This window comes from Tinamus guttatus, unplaced genomic scaffold (assembly GCF_059628265.1).
Source record: "Tinamus guttatus ecotype Peru unplaced genomic scaffold, ASM5962826v1 Tinamus_guttatus_pri_ptg001150l, whole genome shotgun sequence".
Lineage (NCBI taxonomy): Eukaryota > Metazoa > Chordata > Aves > Tinamiformes > Tinamidae > Tinamus > Tinamus guttatus.
In genome coordinates, this window is record NW_028289684.1 from 3490939 (window position 1) to 3517418 (window position 26480).

The window sequence follows — 26480 nt, forward strand, 5'->3', positions numbered from 1 at the left end:
TTAGTTTGGTGCAGATATGTTCTGCAAAGACACAAAAACCATTACAAGCTTCAGCTGAGATCCTGAAAAGCTATAAGACAAAATACTGATCTCTAGTTTAGTATCCAGTACACACTTCAAGGTAAAAATCAAAGATAAGTTAAAGGTACCACAGAAAGTTATCAGGTCAAAGCCATATCTTGTATTTTGGGCAATATCGTATCTATGGATATGAGCACAAAGAAGCTTCCAAACTGCTCTCACAAGGGATGCAGTTCTCCCCCACTGTTAGACTCAATTAGAGATGTAGATGTCTCTATTCCTGCTCAGCCCAAACCACTCAGGATGGGATTTTATCCTGAACATCACAACAACAGGTAGATTATTGGAAGTGGAAAAATTCACTCTCCATCTTGCTGATACAGAGGGAAAAAAATGAAGAGCAAAACAGCACTCAAAAATGTATAATAGTGACAAAAGAGCCCAGGAAAACAGCAATAACAAAAAATACTTAAGAAGAAATTGAAAATAATTTCTCCTCAAAAGCTGCCACAATTTAAATAACAGATGTACTATTTTAGTCCTACCATTAAGTAGGACAAATGGCTGGAGCCTGGAGCATAAAAGGATGCAAAAGGATCTCAAAGAATACAATCAGCAGCATAATAAAATGGCATGGTCAGGTCAGGATGGAAAAGCAGATGGTATGGAGAGAGGTAACTTAGTTTAAACAACTAAAGGCCTACAGAAAGGAAGGAAAATAATCCTGAGACAAAGGGGAAACAATTAGCACAAGCACTTAATGAATCTCCTGTAATATCACCACGTAAAAACAGTGTGTCAGGAATTATTTTAATGTGCATCATTAATTGTATAGTGTCATATATCACTGCAAGTACTTAATACAACTAACAGTTTGATTTCTTTATTATTAAAAGACTGCTTTTCTGATAAAACAGAAAACCTCTTTCACAGCTACCTAGCCGATCTTCTGTTTAAATCCAGTTTATGTTGCACTGTTAATGGGACTCAAAAGTGTATGTTTAAGGATGCTTATTGGTATGTGCATCCATGGCCTCAACTTGGCCCTGCATCAAGTCTGGACAAGCTACAGCTACATTTAAGTCTGACTGCAGGTAACAAGTACCACTGCTCTGGGGGGAAGATGCTGGACTCAAGACAAAACTTCATGCTCATCTTCCACCAAAATAAAAGTGCTAATTAAAACTGTAGACCTTTCCTACAAATAAAGCACCCAGTCTGATATCTGAGAGCATACAATGCATTTCAGTCTGTTTTCTAAGGAGTTTAAATTGCTTATCCATGTATTTTCAGCATTTCATTCAAGCAGCATTTAAAAATAGTTAATTTTATAAATTAGAGGATATAAATTAGTGGACTTTGTAGAGGGACACATATAGTCTAAGTGCATGAGAAACTGAGCAAAAAACAGTCCTTCCAAGTCTGATTTACCAAACTTGTACCACAGTATCTTAGTAGTTTTACACTCAAACATCTTGTCTCCCTGAGGGAAACCTGCAGGAGCTCTCTTAAGGAGCACGCATTTGTACTTGTAGTCATTTAGGTTAGATCTCTGGTATTTCACAGAAATCATGAAATTATGCCCTTGCTTTCAGAACTAAGCAGGCCTCCTGATCCCATGTTTCCATTTCAATGGGCACAGTGGCACAGAAAACACTTCCAACTTTCAAGCATTAAGAAAATTCCTAAAACATTTTTAAGTGATTACAGAAATATTTTCACCCACTTGTTGTTACAGGTTTTTGTTTTATATTTAGTTTTTTTTTTTAATGTAGCTGTAAGTAAAAAATAGGGTTAAAAAAAGAAAAAAAAAATCCATACTTTAACTGAAGTTTCCTAAAGAATTTTCTCCCACTGAGGCACTGCAGCAAGTTTTTGTGGGAGGTTTACTTGCTCTAAACAGAGCCAACAGAAGGCTGGAGTAATCAGAACAATTTGGCAAAGACTCAAGAAGCAACTCTGCTTGATAGAGGTTAATTTCAAAGTTCATCAGTACAGAACATTAGAATAACACTTTTCCTTAGTTTTTGGAATGTACTACCCCATTCAAAGGCGCTTCACAATGAACCAGCTACTTGTTCGTACTCCTTTTGTTATAAATGAGAAAGTCAGAAATGTCGTGCCATACATTACTATCGTCATACAGGTAAGTCATGGAGGACTGCAGAGAAGGCTGCAGAGTGTGCCGGTGATATTCGAAGAGCCAAAGAACTGTCCCCCATAACAGAGCAGCGACAAGTGGGAAGGGATCCTGCTTGGGCTGCGGGACATAGCCCTTTTCCACTGCCAACCGAGACAAGCCAAACAGGATGCGAGACAGCAGGTACATAATAATCTGCATGAAGAGAAAACACAGAGCATTAAGCAAGTAACACAGCCAGTAAATTGCATAAATTAAGTGATTTAGAAATGTTAAGTCAGAAAGAGAGGTGAAAACAAATTTATCCAACTTAACAACAGTTGGGTAAACACTGTAGGTTGACATAACAAGCAATTTGTAAAATAGGAGGTGTTTGTGTCTTCCCTATATTCTTAAAGTCCTGTTTCCCTTCCAGGGCTCTAATTTAGTGAGCAACAAACTGCACCTGATGCAATATATTCTTGCAGTTGCAAATCAGTTGCACAAATTTTATCTTTGCTTGGTTAACACTACCTTAGACACTGCTTTTGATGTGATCACCACAGGAGCCCTGTTGGCCTGCCAAGGAGGGACAGACTCGGTGGCCTGGGCATGTCTTAAAACCATACTAGGAGTCAGCTCTTGCAGGGGATTTCACACATTAATACATTTTTTTTTAAAATCTGTTTTACCAACCCAAACTAAAGCTGTTATCAGCCACCTTTACAATAAACTTTCCCCAAGCAGTTTTTATCAGTTCAGCCAATTTAAACTTCCAGCACCACAGACAGAGCTTTAAGTTTTGGTCAAGGCTTTGACAGTACTCAAGCAGAGCTCAGTATCTCATCCAGTTCTACACCCACAAAGTCTCTGGTTTTGGCTCTCAAGTGGAGAGCCCCAGATCCAAAGTCTGCTAACCCAGAGAGGTGAAGTAACATAATAGATTTGGATTGGATATTTTTACTCCTAGTTAAATAAGTGCAACTCTGTAGGGAAACCAGGGCTTTTAGCTCTCAAAGGCACTTGCAGGCAGCCCTTAACAGAAGTGCACAAGACCTGAGTGTAGACCAAGCAGCACTAACTCTTGTACACATGCACAGAGGAACCAGAAAGATGCCATGTAGAGGAACCACCAGGTATGTGCCAAGCTATACTGACTGGCCCATAACTGTCTTCCTTTTTTTTTTTTTTCCTTCTTTTTTAAAACAAGTTTTCAGTGAAAATATTTACCTGGCTATTGATGGCATTGTTCTCACCAAACACTAGCCAACCTCCAATGAAGGCTGCAAAGAAAGTGTGAAGTGGAATTTTTTTCCCCAGTAGTCGGGACTGCAACGCCATTAGCCCCTTGTAGGTGAACACGAAGTAAGCCAAGTTCCGGGAGTGAGTGTATGTGGCCTGGGCAATTGATTTCAGTTTCTCTCTTAAACTAAAAAAAAAGAAACAGGCAATTAGGAGAGCAAAAAGTCAGTACCACTGCAGTCACCCAACCTGGACATGACAGCTTCCGTGCCCCCTGTCCATTTAGACTGATAATTCTCTCCTCTCACCAAAGGACGATCTCTACAGTGCGCATAACTGCATTTATGAGACAACGTGCTTCGTTACCAAAGCAACGGGATGTGAGCATGGCACACACGTCTTCCTGCCTTTTAAACCTGGGCTTGTTGGAGACAAGCAATCTTTACAAAATGAAAGATGTTCTTAACAGTAACATGAAAGTAAGAGCTAGGATCCATACCTTCCTTCCCTGAACAGAAAAGTCATGACCAGGGCATGTGGCGCTCGAATTTTTGCTCCATATCTGCAAAAATAATCCAATATTTTAATATTTTCCTGTCACATCAACAAACTACCCCATTTCTGCCCTACTGACATCGCAAAGACACTACTTAAGCAACTTCACTGCCCTTTTCAGTCACCCCTAACGCAGCAGCAGGTCTCATGGGAAGATGGACTGGAGGCTTCAGACACGACCCGTCCCAAGGAAACACGGCCCCAGAGGCCCCCGAGGGGGTCGCGCACAAGGAAGTAAAAGGAAACAGCCCCTCCACCCCCTGCTACGGCGCCGGGGGCTGCGGGAAAGAGGCCTCAGCGCGAGGCCGCCGCGGCGCGAGGGGTGTCCCCGCCGCGGACACGCGCCCCTCGCGCACTCACACGGCGCCGTTGCGGAAACCCTTGAGCACGGCGAGCGCGGCGCGGTAGCGGCGCTGCCGCAGGAGGGTGTTCACGGCGTCCAGCAGCGCCCACCGCACCGCGCCGTCCGCCATGGCGGCACCGCCGGGGACGCCCTTAGCGCGGGCGCCGCGGCCCAGCGACACGCCACGCCCGTGCGGCCAGACGCGCCGGCACACGCGGCTCCGGGGAGCGCCATTGGCTGCCTCAGCTGTCCATCAAGCCTCTTAGCCAATGGCGGCGGGCCCACAGCGCGGCCAGTCTCCCCCGGAGCCAATGGGGGCGTTCCAAGCTGGGGGGCTCCGAGCGGGCGGCGGGAGGGCCGCCACCAGGCCCCTCGCGCGGAGTGGACTGAACTGAACTGAACTAAACTGGACTGGACCGGGTCGGACCGGACCGGGCCAGGCCTGACCAGATCGGATCGGATCTGACCTGACGTGACCTGACCTGACCTGACACGGCCGGGTGGGGGTAGCGGCGGCGCCGGGACGCGCGGCCAGGGCGCCCCGCCGCGGCCCCGTGCGGGAGCCGCGGGCCCAGGCGGCGCCGGGCGCGGCGGCGGAGCCGCTGCCCGCGTAAAGCCCCGGCCGCGCCCCGCGCTCCGGCCGCGCCTCCCGTTCCCCCGCCCCCGGCGCCGTGTCGGCCGTGGGCGCCCCCTGGCGGCGCGGGCGCCGCTTCCCACAATGCCCGTTCCGCCGCCGCGACTCCAAAATGGCGCAGGCGATCTTCGAGGCGCTCGAAGGTAACGGCGCTGCCGAGACACCCGCGCGCTGCCCCCTGCCCGGCAGCCGCTCCGGGAGCGGCCTCGGCCGGCCCGGCGGGGCCCTCGCGCGGCGGGGCGGGGCCCCGTCCCCTTCTCCCGCCGCGGCGCAGCGGTCCCGGGCGGGCGGTGCCGGGGGCGGGAACGGCCCCCGCGGCAGCGCCGGCGCCGCAGGGTCCCCTTATCCCCTCGGTGCCTCCAGGTCCCCTGCGTGGGCGCAGTGTTCGGTGCCGCTCCGGGCACCTCGGGTGCTCCCCGCCCGCTGCCGGGGATCCTGGGGGGGCGAGGATGGCGGCGCGGGTGCGGGGATATGGGAGGACACTGAGGCATGCGGGACCCCGCGGTGCAGGTGGCCCTGGGGGACTCGGGAGTGTGGAGTTACCCTTGGGGACATTGGGCATGAGGTGGTGTGGGAACGTGGGCCCGTGGGGTGTGGGTGACACTGGGGATGCAGGAACGAGGGGTGATGCTGGGTACAAGGGGTGATGCTGGGGACATAGGAACCTTGCATGCGGGTGGCCCTGGGGATGCAAGAGCTCCTGTGGGGACGTCCCTGCGCCCGCTCTGCGCCCCATGAGCACCCCGGGCTCGGGGCAGCCGGAGCGAGCGAGGAGCTGCTGCACTTGGAGAGCTGGGAGTGCTTTGTGCACAACCAGCTGCCTCAGTTCCTCACAACGGGCTTCTTGGCGTGTGTGTTTCTCATAAGGTTCCAGAGAGTGCCACATTTGGCAAATTAAAGAAAGAAAAACAACACTTTTTTAAGTCCACAAAAAGTGGTGGCTTTTCATGGCTGATTTAATTTTTAAATTTTCTTTTCCTTATTTGCTTCAGTTTCAGTGTGGTGGAGACTTGGCCTCTACCCGCAATGCTGGGGACGTCACCACATCCTCAGTCCGTGCTGGGGACAGGAACATCTCCCACCCCTCACTGGACACCCAATGCTCATGACAGCAACCAAAAGCTTAGGGTGAAAGAGCCCTAGGTACCTCCTAAGACTGGGAGCAGGGGGGAAACCCAAACGCAGGTGAAACGGAGCCGACCCATTTCACTGTCCAAGCTGAGAGAAACATGAAAAGTCAACAAAATAGCAACAACCAGCAGTTTCACATTTTAGACTAGTTTCCTTGAGACCTGTTGTGTGTTCATTGGGTCTTGGGGAAGTCGTACAGTAAGGTGAGCAGAGTGGGCTTTTTTTAGGTTTTGTGACTTTGCAGAGCATTGTACAGACACCACCAGGCTCAAGCCAATGCAGACCGCTCCGAAGCATTCTGCTTGAGCCTGTGCACGGCCTTGAATGGCGCCGAGTAACTGTGCTTGCTTTAACTCACTGGTTGCTAAGCCCCAAACTTTTTGATTTCCCTCTGTATTAAATGCGCAGCTATGCAGTTAACTCATGAAGCTGCCTACGGTCTAGTCAGACTTGCATCTTGTGGGCACTGAGCTTTCTATAAACTGTGGCATTTTTCAGGCTGCCTTTTGTACCCAAAATGCAGAGGAACCCACACGGAAAGAAGGAGCTGCTGCTTCTGCCCCTCCACTTCTCTCTACTCTAACCTGTCCTGATGTTTTACGGTCCTTCACAGTGCTGCTTCTTCACAGGTTTCTCATCAGGATCTCTGCTCACCTATGCTGTTTGCAAACTGTTAGACTTCCATGTGCTCTCTGTTTCATGGCATCTATTTCTAGGTTTTGCCTTGGTAATGATGGGCAGTCTCATTCTGCAAAGATCTTTAATGTGTTGCTAGAGAGGAGTGATACATGTACATCACACCTTTTACCTTTTTTATTTTTTATTTCACAATTGTGTTGCTCTGCATTTCTCTGCCTCTGATTTCCAAAGCAAGAGAAAAATGGCTTTGGGCTGACCCATGGGGCTGTGTGCCGCTGGCCAGGTGGGCTCCCTGCACGAGCAGCCACTGTCTTCTCTATTTATCTGGAATATTTTAGAACATTTTAGCTGTAGGGAAAAATATTTGTGCCAAAGCATGCGGGCCGACTCTGACAACAAATGTCGGGTGCGTGTGCTCTTGTGTAGTCCTGAGGGAGAAGGAAATGAGAGCGAGCGACTGGCAGCTCGTGGCAGAGGCGCCTGCAGGGAGCCTGGCCGGGGGAGAGGGATCCGTCTGCCTCTCCTGCAGGTCCTGCATGGCAGGTGGAGGGGCCAGCGAGTGCCCCAACGCCCTTGCCAGGAGCCCACGCTTGCAACTTGCAAATGCAGTATCCACGTTCTCCCGATGGCTGGGACCAAGAGCCGTGTTCCTGAAAACAGGGAGGCGTCTCAGGTGCTCCTACTCAGAGCAGAGCTTCCTGGTGGGCTGACACAAAGCTGCTGCCCGCCAAGGGTTTTGTCACACACTGCCTCCCAAGGAGGTACATCCAGGCTGTAACCCTGACTGGACCGTGATGTCCAACCAGCCATTTCTCAGCTCATTTTCTGCAGATCCTGCAAGCAAGTTCGCTCTGCATTTGATCTTCGCTCCCTTTACCCTCCCCACTTGTGTGTCCCTTGCAGGCATGGATAATCAGACGGTGCTGGCTGTGCAGTCCTTACTAGATGGTCAAGGAGGGGCGACCGATCCATCTGCTCAAAATGTCAGCTCATCCACCACCATCCAGTCCATGGGTGAGTCTCCAGTGCTGAGAGAAAGAGGAGGGGGCAGCGGTCTCTTCCAGCGTGCTCTCCGCAGTGGTCGGTGATGCAAAGTGTGCACATGGGAAAATGCTGTGAGCATTGTGACCCATCAGTTGGGCTCGGTGGAGCAGGAGGAATGGGTCTGTGCAGAACGATGCTTTTGGAATTTGTCTTGGCAAGATGCTGGACAGGGCACTTCCACATGTTTACGATGTGAAAAAAGGGAGCAGTATACTCACTGCTGAAAGTGTTTGTTATTGCTTGTATTTTGCTAGTGCTTGCTACTGTTTATATTTTTTACTATAATGACAAGTCCCTTATCCTCTGGGGATGTACTGCTTGTCCAGTCACTGAGTGAATCTGTATGAATGAATATGGGAAATAGTGGCTTACATGCACATGACAGCTCCTGTTTTGGCCTTCAGGATGTTTTTGGAGCTGCCTACCCCAGCACTGGTAAATGTGGACCAGCCAGTGCTGGACTAGGACTTGTTGGGCAGGTGCAGAATTGCCTCTGGGTCTCCCACCCATTGCAGATTGCAACTACAAGTGTTGCAAGCTATGGGTTGGCAGTTTTGCTGGCAGAAGATCCAAGAGCCTATGCGGGGGGTTGATACTTCGAGCCTTTGCTTGTGAGAGTGTGTTTTCTTTCTGCTCTTTTTCCCCTTGTGTGGAAGAGACTAGCTTGTCTGTGAGATTGATTTGGACAGTGAATTCCCAGTTCAGCCTATTATTGAGAAGACTTCTTGTGGTGACTGTGTTCTGAGCTGTGCTTTTGGAGAGGTCTGTGCTCCCCTGCACTGTCCTGCCTGAGCCTGTGCTGGGAATCAGACAGTAGTCACGCTCCTGCGAGCCATGGGGTACTTTTTACCCAAGAGACTTGAATCCAGCTGTCTCTAATGAAAAGTGGTATGTGCCTCTTTGTGTTGATAGTGCTGCAGATTTAATCTAGAACATGGTACCTGAGTTGTGTTCTTTCTGCCACTAATATCAAGCAGAGGCACCGAAGACCTGCAATCTTTCTGCAGGGGAGGTTTGAGGTGCAAACTGTGCCCTGATTTTGCCACTGACTCTGTACTATGATGCAAATTATTCCTCTTCATCTGTGCGACTTAAGCAGTAAAACCTGCATTAGCCAAGGATAGTCATGATGCTTTGAAAGAAGCAACTTGACTAAAAGCAGGAAGTGGTGAAGGAGCAGAGCTGGGCTGGATATTCACATCTTTGAGATGAGAGGACAGGCAGTGGGATTCAGCTTGTCACCGTGACATTGTGAGTTTTGTATATGGGTGCAAGGCAGAGACCAGTGTGATTCCATCACTTGGTTTCAAGGCAAGCTGGGGAGTGGGGAGGAGGGACAGTTCTGCTCTTGCAGCTGATTCTGTCCTGATGATGACCTCCTAGAGATCCAGAAGGTGCCTGCTGTCCTGCTCCTTCTGGTTGGCAGTTAATGGAACACTGGCTGAAGAAAGGAGGCTGGAATGGTGATCTGGTTCTCTAATTGCAGATGATGAAGATGTCTTTCTGTGTGGGAAGTGTAAGAAGCAATTCAACTCATTGCCTGCGTTCATGACCCACAAGAGAGAGCAGTGCCAGGGAAATACCCCTTCCCTCTCCACCGTCTCCCTGGCCACCAACAGTGGGTACACCCCGTCCATCACCTCGCTGCAGCAGGCTCCAAATGCCAGTCGACAGGTACCTTGCAACAAGTCAGTGGGTTCAGGGGCTCTGTCCCTGCTGTTTTAGGAGTGGGAGAACCTCTGCATTATGCTTTTAAATCCAGTGATACCTCATGATTGGCCTTCTAGGATGCTCAGCTGTGGTTGTGTTGGATTTTGATGTCATGTTACATCTGCTTGGTCCTCTGCTGTAAGGTATCCTTCAGCATGAGTATCTAGCTGCTTTTTTCTTAGGCCAGGAGGTTTCTTATCATGTCTCTGCTCAGGTAAACTCCATTTCCACCGAAGAGCACTGGTGTCACAGCCGGCCTGGCAAGTGCCCATGCTGTATATTACTCAGGGCGGAGTGGATCTTGCTCTTCCCTGATCCGCAGTTTGGCTCATGAGCAGAAGAGGATGGCTGTGATTGTGGCAGCCTCTCCCCTGCATCCCTCTGCCAGTCTCCTGCCGATAACCCCACGTGGTGTGAGGTCATGTGTATGATGGGGTTGTTCTTGGGAGATTCTCTTCCCCAAGAGACTCTCAGGAGTGAGTTTGTGCAGCAGTTCCCTTATGCATGACATGTCCTCTGACTGCAATATGGTGGCTTCTGAATGCTTCAAACCAATTTTTGTTTTTCTGAGTTAACTTAGTGCTGGTGGATGGTGCTGTCTGGGTTTGCAAACACTGGTCGTTTCTACTAACAAGAGAGGACAGCCCAACCTTTGCTCCTATAGTCCTTTTCTGGTCTTAAGATATGAGCCTGATGTTCACCATCTGCAACCAGAGCAGTATCCCCCAATTTCCCACCTTTCCTAGCAGGGAAAGCATCCAGCAAAGGCCCCAAATTATCTGCAGCCAGTTGCTTCTGCAAAGCTTGTTTAATATCCAACCATCTGAGCCAATGACCACTTCTTCAAGCAGTCAGAAAACTTTGTACCTCCTTCTGAGGTGAACATTTCCAGAGCTTGCTTACTGTTACAGCTAGAAACTGCAGAGGACTTGATAAGAAGTGGTACATAATTACCTTAGCTTATCTACTGGCTAGACCCTGTGGAAGCAGAGATGCAGAGGGTCAGTAAAAAGCTCAGTGTCGTTGTTATTCTGATTTTATTGTTGATGATCAACAGTGCAACCTTTTTTTTTCTTTCAGCAAATTTCTACATACATCACGGTTCCTCCGTCTCCTTTGATCCAGACCCTTGTGCAGGGGAACATCTTGGTTAGCGACGAGGTGCTGATGTCGGCCATGTCTGCCTTCACCTCCCTGGACCAGCCGATGCCGGCGGTGCAGCCCTCAGTGCAGGTAAGGGGCTGCGGGGGAGTCCTGCTGCCTCACTAGAGAAATATGCCTCGATGCTGAGTCCTGGACACCTTCCCAGTGTGACAGCCATGTCCAGGGAGGCCTGATAGATAATGACAGGATAACTCCAGGGTCTGCTCCCTCCTGCTGTCCTTGTTGCTGGATGCGCAGGTATTTGTAGTATAATCTTCCACCTTTTTTCTCCCCTTTTTTAGAGCCCTCATCAGTTCGCCATACGGATCTCATCAAGGGATGGTTGGTGTATGCTCTCCTCAGGGCTGGATATTCTCTCCAAGCTCTGAAAAAGTCCTTAATAACCAGAAAGGTTAGGAGAAAAAAAAAAAAAGGCATAAAAGCGGTGGGACTTCAGTGCTTGGAGACGATACCTACCAGCAGATCAAGCCAACCTTCTGCTTGCCTGCACAGCCTGCTCCAACGTGGCAGTTGGGTGTTGGCGGTGTTGTCACTGATGCCGCTGGTGCCATTTGAAACCCTATGGGGAACGTGGGTGTGAGGGTGCAGCACTTCCACTTTGGCCTTGCTAGACCAGTGCTGCATTTTTAATGCCTTGTGTGCCTGCTTCTCCTTGTTCTGTTTCCAGAGCAGCTTGAATATGCACACTGGGGCTGGCTATCTCTCCCAGCCCCCTCCGCCACCCCCGCCTCCTCCGCCGCCCCCTCCGCAGCCGCCACCGCCTCCCCCACCAAGCCTGGGGGCTCCGGGGCAGCCCGGTGCTGGGGGTGGTGGCGTGGTCGAAGTGTACAGCGCGCCTGCTCCCATGGCAGCAAGCAGCACGGTGGAGATCCAGTCACTGGGGATGCAGCCCTATCCACCCATAGAGGTAAGGCTGAGCAGGATTAGAGTCTGGGAAGATGTGTTAGGTTATTTTACACACACAAATTATTTCCTCTGGGAGCAAGTACAGATCGGAAAGATGTCATCAAGAGGAGGGGGGTTCTGAGAACAGGAGAAGGCAATTGCAAGAGAGAAGCAATGTGTTTTATTGAGGTAAGACAGTGATTTAACAAAGTTCAGTTGTAAATAAGGCAGTGATTTGACAAGGGTCAATGGCAAGATTCACTCAGTTATTTACTGCATGGAGAACAGGGTGAGATGAAAGTGTCGAGCAGACCCTCCCGATGAGTCACGAGGTTCAGAGTGGAACCCCTTGCTTCCAAACTCCTCAGAAGACTCTGGGTGCAGCTGGATCCAGTCTCAATCTCAGACTCAGTCAGTGGTTTATGTCGAAAGGATTGTATGCACAATCAGTCAGAGATGTAACTTAGCAAAGTTTCAGCATGCTGTCGGTCACATACAGAGGATCTGTTGCAGGTAAGGAAGCTCTCAACCTGGAGGAGTAACCTTGAGAGGTGTCCCTATTCAAGAGCAGGCTCTGTAGTGCAGCCTGCTGCTGTACAGGAGAGGTCAAAGGGCTCTGGACTGGAAACTACGGGTGTGATAGAAGTTGGCCAGCCTTGTCTTTGTAGTTGACGTCTGATCTGGAAGTGCAGGTGTTCAGAAATGGATGATGGTGTTGGATACTTAGTGCTCTGTGTTAATTTATCAGAGTGCGTAATGAAAAGAGCTCAAGCCACACTCCTCCAGACTGATGTCTCTGTTTTCTTCTCTAAGTGTCACCCCACATTCATTCTTAATGATAGTGCCAGTGTAAATGGAACTGGAGTTTTCCTGTGCCTCCTTCCCTTCTGCAGTCCTTCTTGGTTGGCAGAAGGGCCTGGAGGTCTGGTAACCTTCTCTGGAAGGATGAGAACCCGTTCTAGGTGTAGGACCTAGTTGGGGGAGACTAGAGAGCTCCTTCAGAGTTTCTCTGTTTTCCTGTTTCTGATAGAAAAAATCCTGGGTGCTTGGTGGTGTTCAGCAAGAGCATTTCATGCAGTACCTGCCATTAGTTTTAGGTAGAGACACATTGTTGGATCAAACACTTCTGTTGATCCAAACACAAGTTGGATCTGGTTTGGCAGGAGGCAGAAAACGGCTGAACTAATACCCTCCTGTGGCAAGTGTTGCTGGAGGTGTAGAGTCATAGGTGCTGTGCTTGGCACAGCATGACACTGTCTATTAAATCTGTTTTTCCACTGATAATTGCATTCTTCCAGGTACCGAGCCAGTGTGTGGAAAATCCTGTATATCCCTCTCCTCCTGTCTTCAGCCCTGGGAAGCAGGGATTCAAATCCAAGAGCACCAGCGCTCCCACACCTTTGACCAGTGCAGGAGGAGGCAACGTGGTTGGCTTTGATTCTGCCTCTGCTGCCAAAAGCAGACGCTCCAGAGCCGAGAGCGGGCTGCTTGAAGGTAGGTGTCCTCATGGCTGCTGCCCTGCTCTAGCCCGCAGGCCCCTGGGCTTGTCCTGTAGCACACAGTTGAACCGCAGGCTCTCCAGACTCTGCTGGGTGGCACTGGCTGTGCACTCTCCTCTCCAGGAGGAACAGGACAGCATACCCAAGGCTATGTAGAGCAGCCAGAGATGCAAACTTGCCTCTTGTCCATTATCTCTGGACACACGTGAAATGACTGTCAGTGTGCCACTGCATGGTGCAGACTTCTGCTAAAACACTGCAGCTGGATGCTTGTTGGATCATGCTTGAAAAAGGGGATATCCTGCAAATAAGGTGATAGAGCTTGGTCCGTGTTAAGTTGAGCAAGAATGCCCAGCTGCAAGCCCAGAGGCTGGATGTGGCCTGACCCTTAACACTCAGCAGGTCTCAGCAGCCCAGTCCCTGCTACGTATTTTGGTGTGTGTACTGCCTGCAAGCAAAACGTGCCTGTCCGCAGGCAAGGCAGGAGAGGAGTATGTCTGGTTGCAGGAAAGATGAGCATCAGAGCCTCCCTTTCTTATGCAGAGCTTCTACTTTTAGATGTAGCTCAGGCTACATTAAATGTAGCCTAAACTTCTCTCTGCTCTAGCCAGGCACATCCTCATGAGTGTTTTAATCTTTTGCCGGGGTAGATGTGTGTTGGGTGCAGAGCTGGGGTGGATGGGGCTGAGCTGCACGATCTCATTCCTGTGTTGACTCTTCTGCTTCCAGGGAAACTCAAGTCCCCCAAGCTGAAATGCACTTATTGTGACAAGGCCTTTACCAAGAACTTTGACCTGCAGCAGCACATCAGAAGGTAACAGTGTCACCAGTGTGGATGCAGCCAAGCAGCTGGGGTGGATCAGACATAGTGCCGTCGAGGGAGACTGCACAGTCCCATAGGCCTTGTGTTTGTCTTGCCACCCAGAATACATAGCACATCGGGAGGTGATCCTTCACCCTCCTCCCTCCAGTATAATTCTCCCAGTGAGTAGCTTAGCAGGTGGGGTGAAAGCTGCATCGTTGGTGTAACCCTCTTGGTGATTAAGGAGTGGGACTAGGGACATAGACATGGCCTTGAAAGGCAAACCTCTTGTCACCCAACTGCTGGAACAGTGTCACCTCTGCTGCTTCCCTCTGCCTTTGTTCTCCTTTCCCACCCTAGCAAGCAAGGGCTGCTTGGGGGCTGGTGTTACCAAACCATAGGCCAACCCAGTGTCTAGGTGGGGAGCTCTTGTAAGATGGAGGCCTTTGCCAGGCAGCTGTTAAAATGTTCAGTATCTGCCCCAGCAGAGACTGCAGAACTTGTGGCAGGTGAGAAGGAGTAAGTGGTGGTTTTGATCCCTTTCCCATGCCAGGTGCCAGAGCCAACTTTTTCTCCCACAGCAGAAAAGCAGAGTATTTTGGCCGCAAAGAGGGGAACACAGATTCAGGGAGATCAGGGGATTGCAAGCTAAAAGCTATGTGTGAGTGAGGGAGGGAGGCATGACAGGGATGAGCAATGAGGTCCCAGAGGTCAGTGTGGAAGCCTTCAGAGTGATGTCCTGCATTGTGGTAGAGCTCTCTCTCCTCCCCTCTTCTTCCTTTGATCCCTTCTTGTCCCCTGGCTGAGAGTGCTGAGTGCTCAGTGCAGTCCTGCAGCAGCCTTTCTGCTGTGGTCTGTGCTGGGGGCCGCTGAGCCGGTGTCTCCTGCCTTCAGTCACACAGGTGAGAAGCCCTTCCAGTGCATTGTGTGCGGCCGAGCCTTCGCCCAGAAGTCCAACGTGAAGAAGCACATGCAGACCCATAAAGTGTGGCCTCCAGGGCTGGGGTGCACCATCTCCCGCAACTCCATTACGGTGCAGGTCATGGCTTTGAACCCCAACCAGACGGAGGATGAGGAGAACACAGGTTTGCTGCTTGGGGAGAGCGTGTCTTAGAGGGGAAGCAATGATGTGAGGAGTCTGCAGGCTGCTGCATCCTCTCGTCCCTGATGGGGAAGGAAGAGAGAAAGGAGTTGTATGTGCAAGGGGGCATGTCTGCATACCGCCTTGGGGTTTAGCAGCACACATGAGACAAGTGCAGTGTGTCCTGTTGCAGCTCATGAACACCCATAGCAATAGTGTGTTCAGACACTGGCGAGACGGCCGTCCTGATCTCCGTGCCTGGTCATACATGGGAACAGGAGGCATCTTCTCCTTCCTTACTCTCTGGGGCTGCAGCTTTGGCAGCGTGTGAGCCATGCTTGGCAGCTCTGATCCAGTGTCTGGACAAGATGGTGATTTAACATAGTCCAGTGCTCTGGCCTCTTTGTGATGCTAAAGTCATGCCTGGGGTGGGTCTGGCCAACTGGAAATGTTAGAGGCAGAGAAAAACTGCTTGCTGCAGGCAGTGATGTGGATTTCCTCAGTCTCAGGTAAGAGGGGAGGGAACAAAACTGTGTGGGAATGTTGTGTCTAGGCCAGGGTACCACTAGATCTGCTGTATGCAGATTTCAGTGCTGCTGCTGGACTGTGTGTGTTGCCTCCCATCTTGTTCCCCCATGTCCCCCTTCCCATCTTGCTGCCTAAGATGGGAAGTGAATCTGGCTTGAGTTCCTTGGAGGGGCTCTGCCATGATGACTTCTCTGTGGGGCACATTTATTTCTTTGGAAGCAGTGTGGTAAAGGGAACAGGTCAAGGAGAGGAAGATAGAGAAATCAAAGCCCTTGATATTCTGTAGACAGGAAAATTGGGGAATAAGTTTCATCTGAAAGAAAGGAAGAGTCTGGAACCAGTGCCAGGCCTGGGATGTCTTGGCAGTACAGGGCTTGCAGAGCAGCTTTCAGAGCTGCCTGATTGCAGCCTTCGACTTTGTCTCCCTGTTCTTCAGGTTTGAGTGAGCCCTCAAGGAACCCTGTGCAAGCTCCCCAAGACATGGCCCCGTTGGAGGAGAGCGAGGCAGGCAAGCTGGAAGCCAAGCAGGTTGTCTTGATTGATAGCTCTTACCAGTGCCAGTTCTGCCCCAACAAATTCAACACTTACTTCCAGCTCAAATCACACATGACGCAGCACAAGAACGAGCAGGTGAGTGAGGATGGAGGGTGCCTTGTGTTGGTGAGACTGAGACAGGCTTTGTCCTGTGCCCTGGCACCCACTATCTGTCCTTGGCATGTTGCTTGCTCTCTAAAGCTGTCTGTGCCTCCCCTGCACTGTAGCTCGCTGTATTGCTATGTGTTGTGTGGTCTGGGTGGTTTTGAAAAGCTCCACTGCCTCTGCAGTGCAGAGCTGCTGGTGAGAAATTGCTGAGCAGGTTCAGGCAGCTAGAGAAAAAGGAAAGAAGCAAAATCCAAGGTCTTCAGTGTAGATGGCAGCTCTCAGGTTGTGGGACAATCACCACTGGGGTGTTGTGATCTCACCTATTTGGGTAATTTCAGGTGCTCAGTACAATAGCCCTTTCTCCATGTCACTCGCTATCTTCAGAGGAAATGCCCTGATGTTCTGCATTTGCAGAACAAATGTCTTGTGGAAGTTGAGCTAGTTCAGCCCAACTCTCAGAGGTGGGAGGGGTGAGGGTTAGTGGGGCTCATCTTTTGGCGCTATGTTTGCTTCTGAACCTGGTCTTATCCGAGGGATCATAATGGAAAAGGAGCAAGTCCTGCTGGAGGGGAGCTGTGCTGAGTTTGCCCATCCTCTGCAGCTGTTGGCCAGCAGCTGTGGGGGTCAGGGAAGGAATCTAGTTGTGTTGTTAGCTATGCCCTGGGAGGGCCTCTTGTGGGCAAAGTGAGCCTTAGGCATTAGCCTGATGGGTACTGTGCAGCACGAGTAGAGTTTGTCCTAGTTCCTGCTCCATTTCCAGGAGTCTCTGCTGTTGTCCTGACCTAGAGTTGTCACCCACATTTTGACGATGAAGCTGCTCTGCGCTCTTCTTTAAAGACCTTCCTCTGGGGCAGGCAACAGAAGGAGAGTATGTTAGACCACCCTGATGCCTTGCTGCAGTGCAGAGCAGGGTTTCATTGCTGTGCCCCTTCCTGTGTGCCAGCCAGCGGCCTTGTGGAAAAGCTGCGGTCACGATGGGCTCTCTGGGAACTCTGGTGATGCTGCTTTCATAGCATCAGTTCAGCTGCTCCCTAACAGGGGGGACGAAGGGACAGAAGCCAGAAGGCCATGTTGTCTGTTCACTTCAGTCACTCTCCTGCCTTCCCTCAGGTATATAAGTGTGTGGTGAAAAGCTGCGCTCAGACCTTCCAGAAGCTGGAGTCCTTCCTCGAGCACATCAAGAGTCACCAGGAGGAGCTGAGCTACCGCTGCCACCTCTGCAGCAAGGACTTCCCTTCCCTGTACGAGCTGGGTGTCCACCAGTACTCCCACAGCCTGCTGCCTCAACACAGCCCCAAGAAGGATGTGGCCATGTACAAGTACAGTAGCAATTGGTGCTTACAAGGCTTGTAGGAGTGAGTGCGTGCTGAGCATGTTTGGCTAAGAGCTGTTGGGACCCGAGGGGAGAGGGGGGCTGTGTATTCTGCTGCCATGGTTCCCTTGAGGGCCCCTCCACCAGGCTGCTGAGATGAGCACTTTGAACTCAGAATTGGGCCTGAGGTTTAGGATGTAATGAGAGCATGACCCACTATAATTCACTCTCAGGTCCTGGAGCGTGAACTGGCTCAAGGTGCTAACAGTCTCCTGAAGAGAGCAAAAGCAAAAGATGATTCCCCTGTGAGTGGAAGACAGGGCAGGGAGTGATGGGTTGAAATTTGAACAAGGAATATTTTGGAAAGACAACAGAACACTGTTACCGGTTGCATGGGAAGATCCCATCACTGCAAATGCTCTTACCAGGGACCAAGAGTGAGGTGGGCACAGCTGAGTCTGCCTTGGGCTGGGTGAGTGACCCAGGGGAGCCCCTACCCAGCCTGTCTTCTGTGGTTCTCTAATCACCTTCAGCGAAGGAAGTGAGGGCTGCCCAGGAAAAAGAATTCTTTCTCCTTTTCTCTTGCTGAAAAGGGGATATTTCCTGGGAAAACCTTCCTATTAATGTAGAAAAGAAGTGTCGTAATTTTCCAGGAACAGTGCTTGGAAACAGCTGAAGTGCTTGTAGGTAGATACAGGAAGAGTAAGAGGTCCAGTAGAAACTGGAGGTCACTTAGGAACCTTGTGGAATAAGTATCTGCTGCTTCTTAGTTGAGCCATAGTTTCTATCTACCCTTGTACTGGGAAGCTGCATCCTACAGCTTGTCTGTGATCCTTGGGGTCAGAACCCTGCTTATCTTTGGGGAGGTTCTAGTGTGACCTCCAAAGGAAGAAAGGTTTCACAGCAGATACACTGTGTGGGTGCCTGTGTATTCGTTACTAACAATGCTTGCCCCCTTGCCCATGAGCGGTCAGGTTTGGCAGAGGTCTCAGGAATACTGCTGCGTTTATGGGAATAAATGAGCAGGTGGAGGAGAGGTCGGGGGTGCCGGAAAGGCAGCAGTGTGAACCCAAACTTCATTTGACACCAGAAACCCCAACTGGGAGAATATTATCTTGTGACTGTTCCAGCCACAGGTTGCACTTCAGTTGTTCTTCAGTTGCACTGCGCAGTCATCCAAGAACTTCTTCACTGGGAACAGTAGTCTTCTGGCAGGAAAGATGGGAAGAGGTGTTTTAAATAGGTCTTTACTTAGGGCTCGTCTCCACCAGGAACCGTGGAGTATATGCTCAGGTCCCTGGGTGCTCATGCCAATAAGTGTGGAGAGTTAGTGTAGCAGAGGATTTCGAGACTTTTCCACCCAGTTTTCCAGCACCTCTCCTTTGCGAAGGAAGTGAGTGTGATTTGGCCATGTGGGTTGTTGAGGTTTTAGAACATCATGATGTTGGTGTCATCTGTGCCAAGCCATCTCTGCCCAAAACCAACCTAGAAGGTGACTGGTGAGTGGGTGTGCTCAGTCCAGCTTGGGGTGAGCCTGTGGTGTGGGGTTTGTTGGTAGCCTCATTCACAAGCTCTGTCCTTTCTCTCTGCATTCAGATGTGTGAAGTGTGTAAATAAGTACTCCACCCCGGAAGCCCTGGAGCATCATCTGCAGACAGCAACGCACAACTTTCCCTGCCCTCATTGCCAGAAGGTGGGTGGGTGACCGCTGCCAGAGCCAATCCTGGCCGTGCAGTTAGGGCTCCGAGGGGGACAGGAACCTTTGACTCCTTTTCCTCTCCCTTCCTACCTCAGTACGGACTGGCAGGCTTGAGAGGTGCTTTTCGGAGAGCTGGAAGCGATTGCATCATGGCCTCCAGCTCTCTTGCCTCTCGTGCAGAGTACGTTCCTCTCCTCAGTGCTGGCTTTTCTCTTGGGCCTCGTTTGATGCCCAGGTTTTGCAAGGGGACATTTCTCCCTGTCCACCCCCTGCACACCGACGTGCTGCGTTGGGTTCATGCCGTGCAAAGAACTGAGCTCCTTTATTCTCTTGACACACCCAGCACGGAGCTGGCTCGGGCCTTCAAAGGTATGGGACCTCACACCCTGGGCTGCCACCCTTATTTCTTAGCAGCAGGTGTGCCTGGAAAAGTGAGGCAGCTTTTGGGGAAGTGTTAGGGTGGCATCAGTGCCATGTGTCTCAAGGGCTTTGATCCACCATGCCTAGCTATCCGTGGCTGGAAGGGTTGTGCCTGGGAAGTCCCTGGAGAGCCTGGGCATCCATGTTGCTCTCCTCACCTCCCGCCATGGTAGAAATCTTTGGGTCTCCCCATGTTCCACTCTTTTGGATGAACGCTCTGTGTCCTTGGAAAAGAGGAATCTGTCTGAGTGTTGTGAGGGGGACTGGAACAATGCCCGGGTAGATTTTGACTGGAAATACTCCCTTCAGCCTGGCCTCCGAGGGGGCTTAAGGGGCAGAATTTTGTGGGATTTGAATTCTAATAAATTATTATTTGAAATCCAGACTAAAATTTGGACCCTTGCTCCTCTGTTTATAGCCAAGGAAATGAAAATCCTGCAGTGGGGGCAGGAACAATCTCAAAGGAGTGACCACTCTGTACTGAGGTAGCGCAGGAAGGGGAAACACACTCCTGCCATGGTTAGTAACTCGTGTTTCTTTACCTGTCTTTCCTCCGCTCCCCCTGCCAGGTGACAAATGCCATTTTGGGCCTGGGTGGGACTTTGAGCGGCAGCAACAGTAAGACTTTGAGAGCCTGCAGCAGTGATTTTTTTTTTTCATTTCTCTTTTTGAGGGTATTCTTACTCATACTGCCAGCTTCTGGAGATGCTGTGAGAGCCCAGCCCTGGGCAGCAGAACCCCTGGCTCCCCTGTGCTTGCATATTTTCAATATCCCCATTAGCCAAAGGGGACTGACTTTATAAAAACTGTGAATGGGTGTACAGCAGCACGGGAACCTTTGGTAATAGCTGATTGGGAAGTGCAAAATAATTTTAACATTGTGGGAAGGTGGTAACTACTGGAGTTCCTTACCCAGCCTGTGCTACTGATGGCTCCAGTGGGCTGTCCATGTGGGGCACTGGTCGTCAGCACTTAAATGGTGTTATAAAATCTAGCAGAAAGTTTTTGGCTTATTTGTTTCCTAAGGATAAGAAGCCTTTTTTTTTTCTTTTTTGCTCCAAAAAAGCTATATGTTTATTTTCCTTGCACAAAACTGAAGATTTCCTCGGTGCTTCCTTTCCAAGAACACAGTCATCCTGAGCTTCTTTGGCTTTTTACCTAGGTTATGCCTCCCTTGCCCATGCAGGCTCAGGGATCTCCCCTGCCTGCTGCCAGGTCTTAGCCTTAGTCTTGTGTGTTCACAGGTGTTCCCCTGCGAGAGGTATCTGCGCCGACACATCCCCACGCACGGTGGGGGCAGCAAATTCAAGTGCCAGATCTGCAAGAAGTTCTTTCGCCGGGAGCACTACCTCAAGCTGCATGCCCACATCCACTCGGGTACGGAGCTGAATGCCTTCCCTGCCCGCTGGCAGCCTCCAGGAACAGGCGCTGGGGGATCAGAGCTCAATGAATGGGACCTTCCTCTTCCCAGCTCCCTGGTGATCCCATTTAAGATGAGCTGTAACCTTGAGATTGCAGATAGAGAGGCAACTTGAGGCTTGTTATTCCAGGCACAGAACCCTGGCAGTGCAGCTTCCATGCTTGGCTCTGGGCTGGGAGCATATTGCCTCTTGGGGACGATGCTTGACCCGTGCACGTTAGTGGGCTGGAGCCATCCAGGCTAGACCCAGAAATTCTGGAAATACAATGCAGACATGACACCCAAGTGGCTCTGGATAATCTGTTTTGGGCCCAAGAGACTTTACCAGATCCAGTGCACTGCTGGCTTTGCTGGATCCAAAATGGTCTGTGCCTACTGCTCCATGTCTCAAAACTGTAATCCTCCTTGCTGTGCCCCATAATGCCCTGGCTATTTTCCAGACAACTGGAAAAAGTCAGCTGCATGAGTCATATGTAATGCATGGTTTTGGATCAGCCTCACGCCCAGTACCGCACCAGTTAGGAGTGGGATGCAGAGCTGGCTTCCCTGCTGTCCAGGGTTACAGAAGCCAAGAAAGCTGGCCCCAGGGAGGATGGGGACTGCAAGCTATCCATCCATCCATCCATCCATCCATCCATCCATCCATCCATCCATCCATCCATCCATCCATCAGGCAGCCTAGGGAAACCTGGGAGAGATTAGGGAGAAACAAAAACTGGCTCTGCTGCCAGAGTGAATCCTGTACATGACAAGGGCAGCCGTGTGTCCCTGGGCGCTCCCTGACTCTTGCTCTCTTGCTTACACAGGAGAGAAGCCCTTTAAGTGCTCGGTGTGTGATGCAGCCTTCAATCGGAAAGATAAACTCAAGCGGCATATGCTGATTCACGAGCCTTTCAAGAAGTATAAATGTCCCTTCTCGTACGTAGTGTCTCCAGCATCGTGCTATGTCTTAATGGGTTGTGATGGGATTTGGGAGGAAAGGAATGTTTCTTTATATACGTATGGCATGGTATATGTATGGCATTTGCCAATCCACTGGTTCTTGGAGAAGCAGTAAGGCTGGGTGCTCTTGAACTAGGAACCTAGAAAATCCCTGGTACTGATTTACTGCAGCACTGCATCATTTCACCTCAGTTCATCAACCTGTGTAAAATAATGCCTGCCTGCTTGGGAGGCTCTGGGGACTACATGTAGAGAGCACCGAGGAAAGGAAAGAATATTATCTGAGCACAAAGTGCTGAGTGTAGTGATGTCCCCAGCTGTCATGTCTCAAAAAGCACTTGGCAACGTGGGAGCTAATGCACAAGCCAGAGAGTCAGGTATAGTGGGTGCATCCTGTAGAAAGTGTCTCTGGGACAGTCGTGGGGTCTTTGACATAGTGAGACTGAGTGACTTTTCCCCGCTCTAACTAGCTTGCAGCTTCCTCCAGAATATTTCTGCTTCCAGCTGGGATCTTCAGTTTGCTACTTCTAGGAGCATTTGTGGTGACAGGGGCAAGGTGTGGTCTAGCAGAAATCAGATGTGTCCATGTGACAGAGTGTTTATTTCTTGCCCTGTCCAGAAGGGTTGAAGTAGTGCAGCTCTCAGGGACCTGTGGCCTGCTAAGGAAAAGAGCTGTGAATTGCTGAATGGCTGAGCATCTCTGTGCACCAATACCCAGCTGATTTGTGCTGCTCAACCATGTTCGTTTTTCTTCCAGGAGCCACACAGGCTGCAATAAAGAGTTTAACAGACCAGACAAGCTGAAGGCTCACATCCTGTCCCATTCAGGTAAGTGCAGCTGGCCCCTGCCCTTGCAGCCAGTAGTTAGGCATGAAGAAGTTGTTGGGACTCGCTGTGACACTGGGGGAGCACGTTACAGGAGGAGTAATCCAGAGAAGCAGGAGGTGGAAAATGGTGAAAGTGCTTCTCCTTTGTGACCCCCAGAAGTGCAACGTGTTCACTGCAAATGCTTTCACCACCATGTCCCTCCACCCATTGCTCAGCTAACACAGCTGCTATGCAGTTTTGCGGGAGAATTTTCCAGTGTTTTCCATGCATAAGCCTGAATTCTTAATACTGTTTATTAGCTTTTTATCTCTGTGGTTGCAGACCTGATTATGCAAGCTTGTGTTTTACAGTCGTGTCTATCTTTTGGCTCTTTTCTACTGCACTATAAACCTGTAGGCAGGCCCTGCTGGCTGAGACTCTTGAGACACTGCTGGATTATTCAGTGTGCTCGCTTTCAAATGAATGTCTACAGTGATCTGTCTACTCCTCACTGATAATATTATTTCCCATTCAAGAGGAGAGCTCTTGGGATTCAACTCCCTTCTCTTTATGTTCCAAAAATGATGCTCCTGCTCCTAATAGAGACAAACCATTTTTTCTTGGGCCCTAGGGAACTCTGTGGATTTTGTCTGTTGGGGTAAAACTGTCTTTCCTGTCACGTGCAAAGCTTTGGTATGAGTGATTAGGTAGGGCTGTGCTGACATTGTCATGGCTGATATTTTATAAGCTCTGGCATATTCCCATATTTGGCAGGGAAAAAAAGTGAAACTATTATTTACCAAATGCACCTGGAAAAAAAAACAAACAATACCCACAAATTTTAAGTCTGTGATCTGTCTTTCTGTCTTTTCACCACAATCACTTGACACTTTTTTTTTTTTCTGTTAAGATTTTAAAACCCTTATTGGAGGCCAGGACTAATGTTGTAATCCTTCCTCAATCCTGACATGCAAGGTGTAGCAGCACCTACTTTTCTGATTAGCTGGCACAGTGTCATCTCAGACCATGGTGGGGATGGGCTGGGGTGAGGTGTGTGTGGGGGTGGCTAGTTGTTTTAATTAGCAAACCATGTGGCAGCATGTGGCTGCTTGGACAAGACGTTTCAAGTTGTTTCAAGCTGCAGGGTAGGAGAGGGAGGGAGGATATATGTTAGGAGGGATGTTTTATCAGGGAACATCTGCGGGGAAGAGGAGGCTGCCATGTCCTTCTTTGGTGAGGTGCAGTTTTGTCTGAACATCTGCGTGCCGACACGGGGTTCTTTAACAGCTCTTTCTCTCCTCCAACGCTCCGTGCAGGGATGAAGATCCACAAGTGCCAGTACTGTAACAAGTCCTTCAGCCGCCGAGCCCACATGATGGAACATCAGCGCTCGCACACTGGCAACTACAAGTACCGCTGCCCCACCTGCAGCAAAGGCTTCACGCGCCACAAGTATATGAAGGACCACAAGTGCCACCTGGGCTCACCCAAGGACAAAGACCTGCAGCTCAGGAAGCCCCAGAAGAAGCGAGTGGCGCGGGGGCGCAAGGGGGGCCTTTCCCTCCCCAGTCAGCTGGCCCTGGCAGAGCTGAAGGACGGTGCTGCTGGGGAGAGCGCCCGGGAGAGCAGCCCAAACAAAGAACAATTCCAAGAGTCGGACACTGTCCTGTCCATTGTAGTGGGGGGGTCAGGAGCTGCTGAATCGGACCTGGTTGTCCCGGGGCAGCCCAGCAACATCGCGTCCAATTTGGCCCTGGCAGACTTACAGGCTGCCTCGGATGGCCCTTGCACCATGCTGGCTGTGCCTGTTTACATCCAAACAACTGAGTGAGGATGTGTAGGGCCACTGTGTGGCTGGGACCTGCTGCCAGGGGTGTCAGACTGTGCTGAAAATTATCACAGTGAAAGACCAAAGCCCTTGTGGGGAGGTAGATGGATATGAGAGAGCAGCTTTCATTTCCACTTGTTCTTCCCTTCCTTGGGCAAAGGACTATCTAGAGCCATTGCTGGCTAGAAGGCACTGAAGGGAACAGCTCCATATTGTCCTTCTACATCCCTGGTCAGTATAGGGCAAGAAGGACTAAGATCCCTGAATCAGGGTGAGAAAAAGGAGTCTACAGCCTCGCAACAAACAGAGCTGCTGAAACCAGATGGCTTTGCAAATCACAGCCTATTCCATCTGTGGTTTTTCTAGCCTAAAATTTGTATTGCCCAGTATTTGGGTGGTCTAAGAGCAAACAAATGATCCTTCCTAGTGGAAGCGAGTTCATCCTGAAATCCTTTGGGAACACTGTTCAGAAATACCCTTGAATCACGTCTGGTATCTTTCTCTTCTCCGTCCTTATCAGTAGAAGGATGGCCTTGTCTGTACTACCTGTGCTGTGAACACCATGGAGCTGCAGTGCTGTGTGGAATGGGTGGGTGAGAGCAGCTGCATGTTGTGTTGGTGCCAGCTCTGAGTGCATGTGTGTGTGGGTTCTTTTGTGTGCTTGGTGTTCTGTCCGTGGTGTCTGCTCTTTTCATGATTTTTCTTCATATCCAAGGATTTCCAAGTACATGAGACAGCAAGGAGTCAGTTCTTCCCAGCCTGCAGATTTCCTTAGCTCAGTTTTATGGCCAGTTGTTAGGGTTTTGGGAGACCACTGGCAAGTGGGCAGTCAGGGAGCGGGGAAGCCCCGTATCACTGGTACAGTTTCTGTTGTATGCTTTCCCAAGCAGGACTCCCTCCTTATTCACTTCCCTCTCGTGCTCCAAGTAGCATCTCGTTTTAGCAATTTATTTTTCCTGCAGTGTTCTTCCAGAACAAGAAGGAGGAAGGAAGCAGTGTAATGCTGGTAAAGGAACTACACAGGCCTGTCCGGGGTCTAAGGCACACAGGAGAGCTATTGGGGATGCTGCTTCCTTGTCTCAGCTCAGCTCTCAGCCTCCCTTTTTATTTTATTTTTTATTTTTTTTTACCCCGTGGGAGGATTTTGGTTGTTGGGAAAGGGGACCTCAGTGGGCTAGAGGCTGCGGGCCCTGGCTCTGGTGGGATGTGCTGCCCCAGTGCTCTCCACCATTTTTGTCCCGCTCCACAGATAGATCAGCAGAGCAGAACTTGTCTTTCTTGGTGCATTTTATGCAGTGATCGACCGAGCTGCCTGGAGATTTGGGAGGCTGCATTTGCAGTTGCTTTCTCCTGCACAGTATGAGGTGGGGGACAGGGTTTGTGAGGACACAGGGTGCTGATGTCTTGCCTACCATGGACATTTGCCACCTGGTGGCATGTTCTTCCAGACTGCATCTAGCCTAACGGTGAATTAGGGTCCTAAAACCACTGTCACTCCTGGAAGGTGATCACATAGCCCCTGTCTGGAACCTAGGTGATCACATAGTCCCTACCTGGATGGTTCCTTTCACCAGTTTTCTGTGCTCAGTTCCATCCTCTTAACCCCTCCTAACCCTCTTTTTGCTCTTTCCACTATTTTGTGATGCTTCTACACTTCCAACTGTGTTGGGATTTGGTAGGAAATGGAGTTACAGGATTTGGGAGGAAAAGGTGAGAGAAATGAGTTTAGCCTTAAGAAGTAGTTAAAGGGAAGGCCTTATTGCTGTCTACAGTAGCAAAGGGAGACTGTGGAGATGGAGCCAGTTCATCTCAGAGCCACACAAGGACAGGACAGGAGGCAAGAAGGACTGACTGGAATGTGGGAAATTCTGACTGAATGTGCAGAAGAAAAAAAAAAAAAAAAAGCTCTACCAAGAGGGTTGTGAAACACTACAACGAGGGCACAGAGAGGCAGCGAGAGCTCCATCCTTGATCATCTTGTTAAGTTCAGAACTCAGCAAGAGCCTCCTGCTC

General features: G+C 50.2%; 2 protein-coding genes across 2 annotated transcripts; one reads left to right on the plus strand and one right to left on the minus strand.

Moving 5' to 3' along the window:
- Positions 1–1819: 1819 nt before the first annotated feature.
- LOC104571108 (peroxisomal membrane protein 4) lies at positions 1820–4410 on the minus strand. The gene is made up of 4 exons (XM_088538725.1): positions 4298–4410; positions 3882–3944; positions 3371–3569; positions 1820–2356 (listed from the first exon to the last, which is right to left on the minus strand). Exons 1-4 carry the CDS (start codon positions 4408–4410, stop codon positions 2093–2095), a joined length of 639 nt encoding a protein of 212 aa, XP_088394851.1. The 3' UTR covers positions 1820–2092.
- A 531-nt stretch (positions 4411–4941) lies between these two features.
- On the plus strand, positions 4942–25224 carry LOC104571050 (zinc finger protein 341). The gene is made up of 15 exons (XM_088538693.1): positions 4942–5057; positions 7588–7698; positions 9215–9402; positions 10519–10671; positions 11270–11509; positions 12786–12981; positions 13716–13800; positions 14683–14873; positions 15834–16027; positions 17150–17358; positions 18948–19044; positions 20715–20847; positions 21697–21808; positions 22590–22660; positions 23956–25224. Exons 1-15 carry the CDS (start codon positions 5027–5029, stop codon positions 24468–24470), a joined length of 2526 nt encoding a protein of 841 aa, XP_088394819.1. The 5' UTR covers positions 4942–5026; the 3' UTR covers positions 24471–25224.
- Positions 25225–26480: the final 1256 nt, after the last annotated feature.